The sequence below is a fragment of the Mus caroli genome, chromosome 12, assembly GCF_900094665.2.
Source record: "Mus caroli chromosome 12, CAROLI_EIJ_v1.1, whole genome shotgun sequence".
Taxonomy (NCBI): domain Eukaryota; kingdom Metazoa; phylum Chordata; class Mammalia; order Rodentia; family Muridae; genus Mus; species Mus caroli.
Window position 1 is genome coordinate 29472109 of NC_034581.1, and position 1468 is coordinate 29473576.

At 44.3% G+C, this 1468-nt stretch overlaps 1 protein-coding gene across 1 annotated transcript in view; it reads right to left on the reverse strand.

Moving 5' to 3' along the window:
* The window catches only part of Cdhr3 (cadherin related family member 3), a 61057-nt gene that overhangs the window by 26070 nt on the left and 33519 nt on the right, over positions 1-1468 (reverse strand). Inside the window, exon 8 of the mRNA XM_021179508.1 lies at positions 866-1055. Coding sequence (XP_021035167.1) covers positions 866-1055 — 190 coding nt within the window. The remainder of the gene's footprint in view (positions 1-865; positions 1056-1468) is intronic.

A 1468-nucleotide genomic window follows, 5' to 3' on the forward strand; every position in this document is an offset into this window, starting at 1 on the left:
CTCTCCCTCTCAAGACGCATAAAGCTTGCTGCAGAAGAACCCTATCGTGTGTGGTGTCCTCATTCGCGGGCGATTCAGAGAACACTCACAGACTTCCAGGGACTGGCTAGCAAGAAACCATGGAACTCAAGCTATTATGGAAGAATTCCCAATTGTGTGCCTTTTTGATAAAATAGCAGAAAAATGAGCAAGGGTGTGTGTTCTGTTTGTATCCAGAGAGTCTGATACCTCCTTCTGGCCTCTGTAGGGAACCAGGTAGGCATGTAGCGCATAGCCATATATTCAGGCAAAACACTAACATACATAAAATAAAAATAAACAATTATTAAAAGGCTTTAAACTGATTGTGAATTAACTGTGAGTCAAAGAACAAGTGAAAATAATATAACTCATGTCTCACGTGCATTCTGTATGTCCCCTTCACGTGTATGCAATTAAGTCGCGTCAGGTGAATTAGATTTTTGTTTCGTTTTACCCACTGACTTGTTTTGATTTATTCATATTATTTACTGAGATTTCTTTGGGAGTGCCTGGTTACTAATTCGACTCTCCAGCATCTATTACAAGTGCTAACAGCACCATTTCACCCCTGGCGGTAGTAAGTAAAGAAAAGACACAGTCCAGAGAGGGCCTGTGGTGTAAATGGAACAAAATTAAAAAAAAAAAAGCTGTAAAAACAGGTGGAAAGTGAAGGAGAAATAACGAGGAGGGAATGGAAATGGGTAAGGAATAACAAAACGATCTTTGAAGGAAATGGGACACCTCAAATCGGCTTGTAGACAGTCAGACCCCAATGCCATGCCTTATCAGAGAATCCAGGGGTCAAGCACCATCCATGAGGGGATACATTCCAACTGGTGACTACCTGAAGGTGAGCTTTCTGCATGTTGCAGGGTTGTCATTGATGTCTTCCACAATGAAGGTTATCTGCATGCGGTTCTCCTGACCCCCAGAGGGCCTGTCCCTCACTCGAACTTCCAGAGAAATGATGGGATTCTGTCTCAGTTCGCCTGCATCTCGATCTAGCCTTCGGGCCACTTGGATTGTCCCTGTCACTAAGGAGGCAAAGATTAGAAGACAATGGAGAACATAGGAAAAGACTGTGCCAGAATGATGATCAGCTTGCACTGGGAACAGCCCCTCTACAGACATGTCGTGTGTTTCTTTCTGGGTTTGATGTTTATTGGAACACCTGACCTGATCTTTCTCTAAAGCTATACTTTACAGTTCAGGGTTGGGCCCTGAGTACAGCACTGTCCACTGCTGACAGAACTGGTGGGTAGCTGACTTCAATTTGATCCACTGGATTCTCTATTGGAGAATCTGTTGCTAAGAAACACACATCGGAGAGTAAGTGAGCTACAGTTGGAGCTGCAGGCAAAAGCCCAGAACTTGAGCTGCTGAGGTCCTCTGCCCTAATTATCTGACTCTTTCTTATGAGATGTGCCTCTTCCTCCCCTCCCCTGCC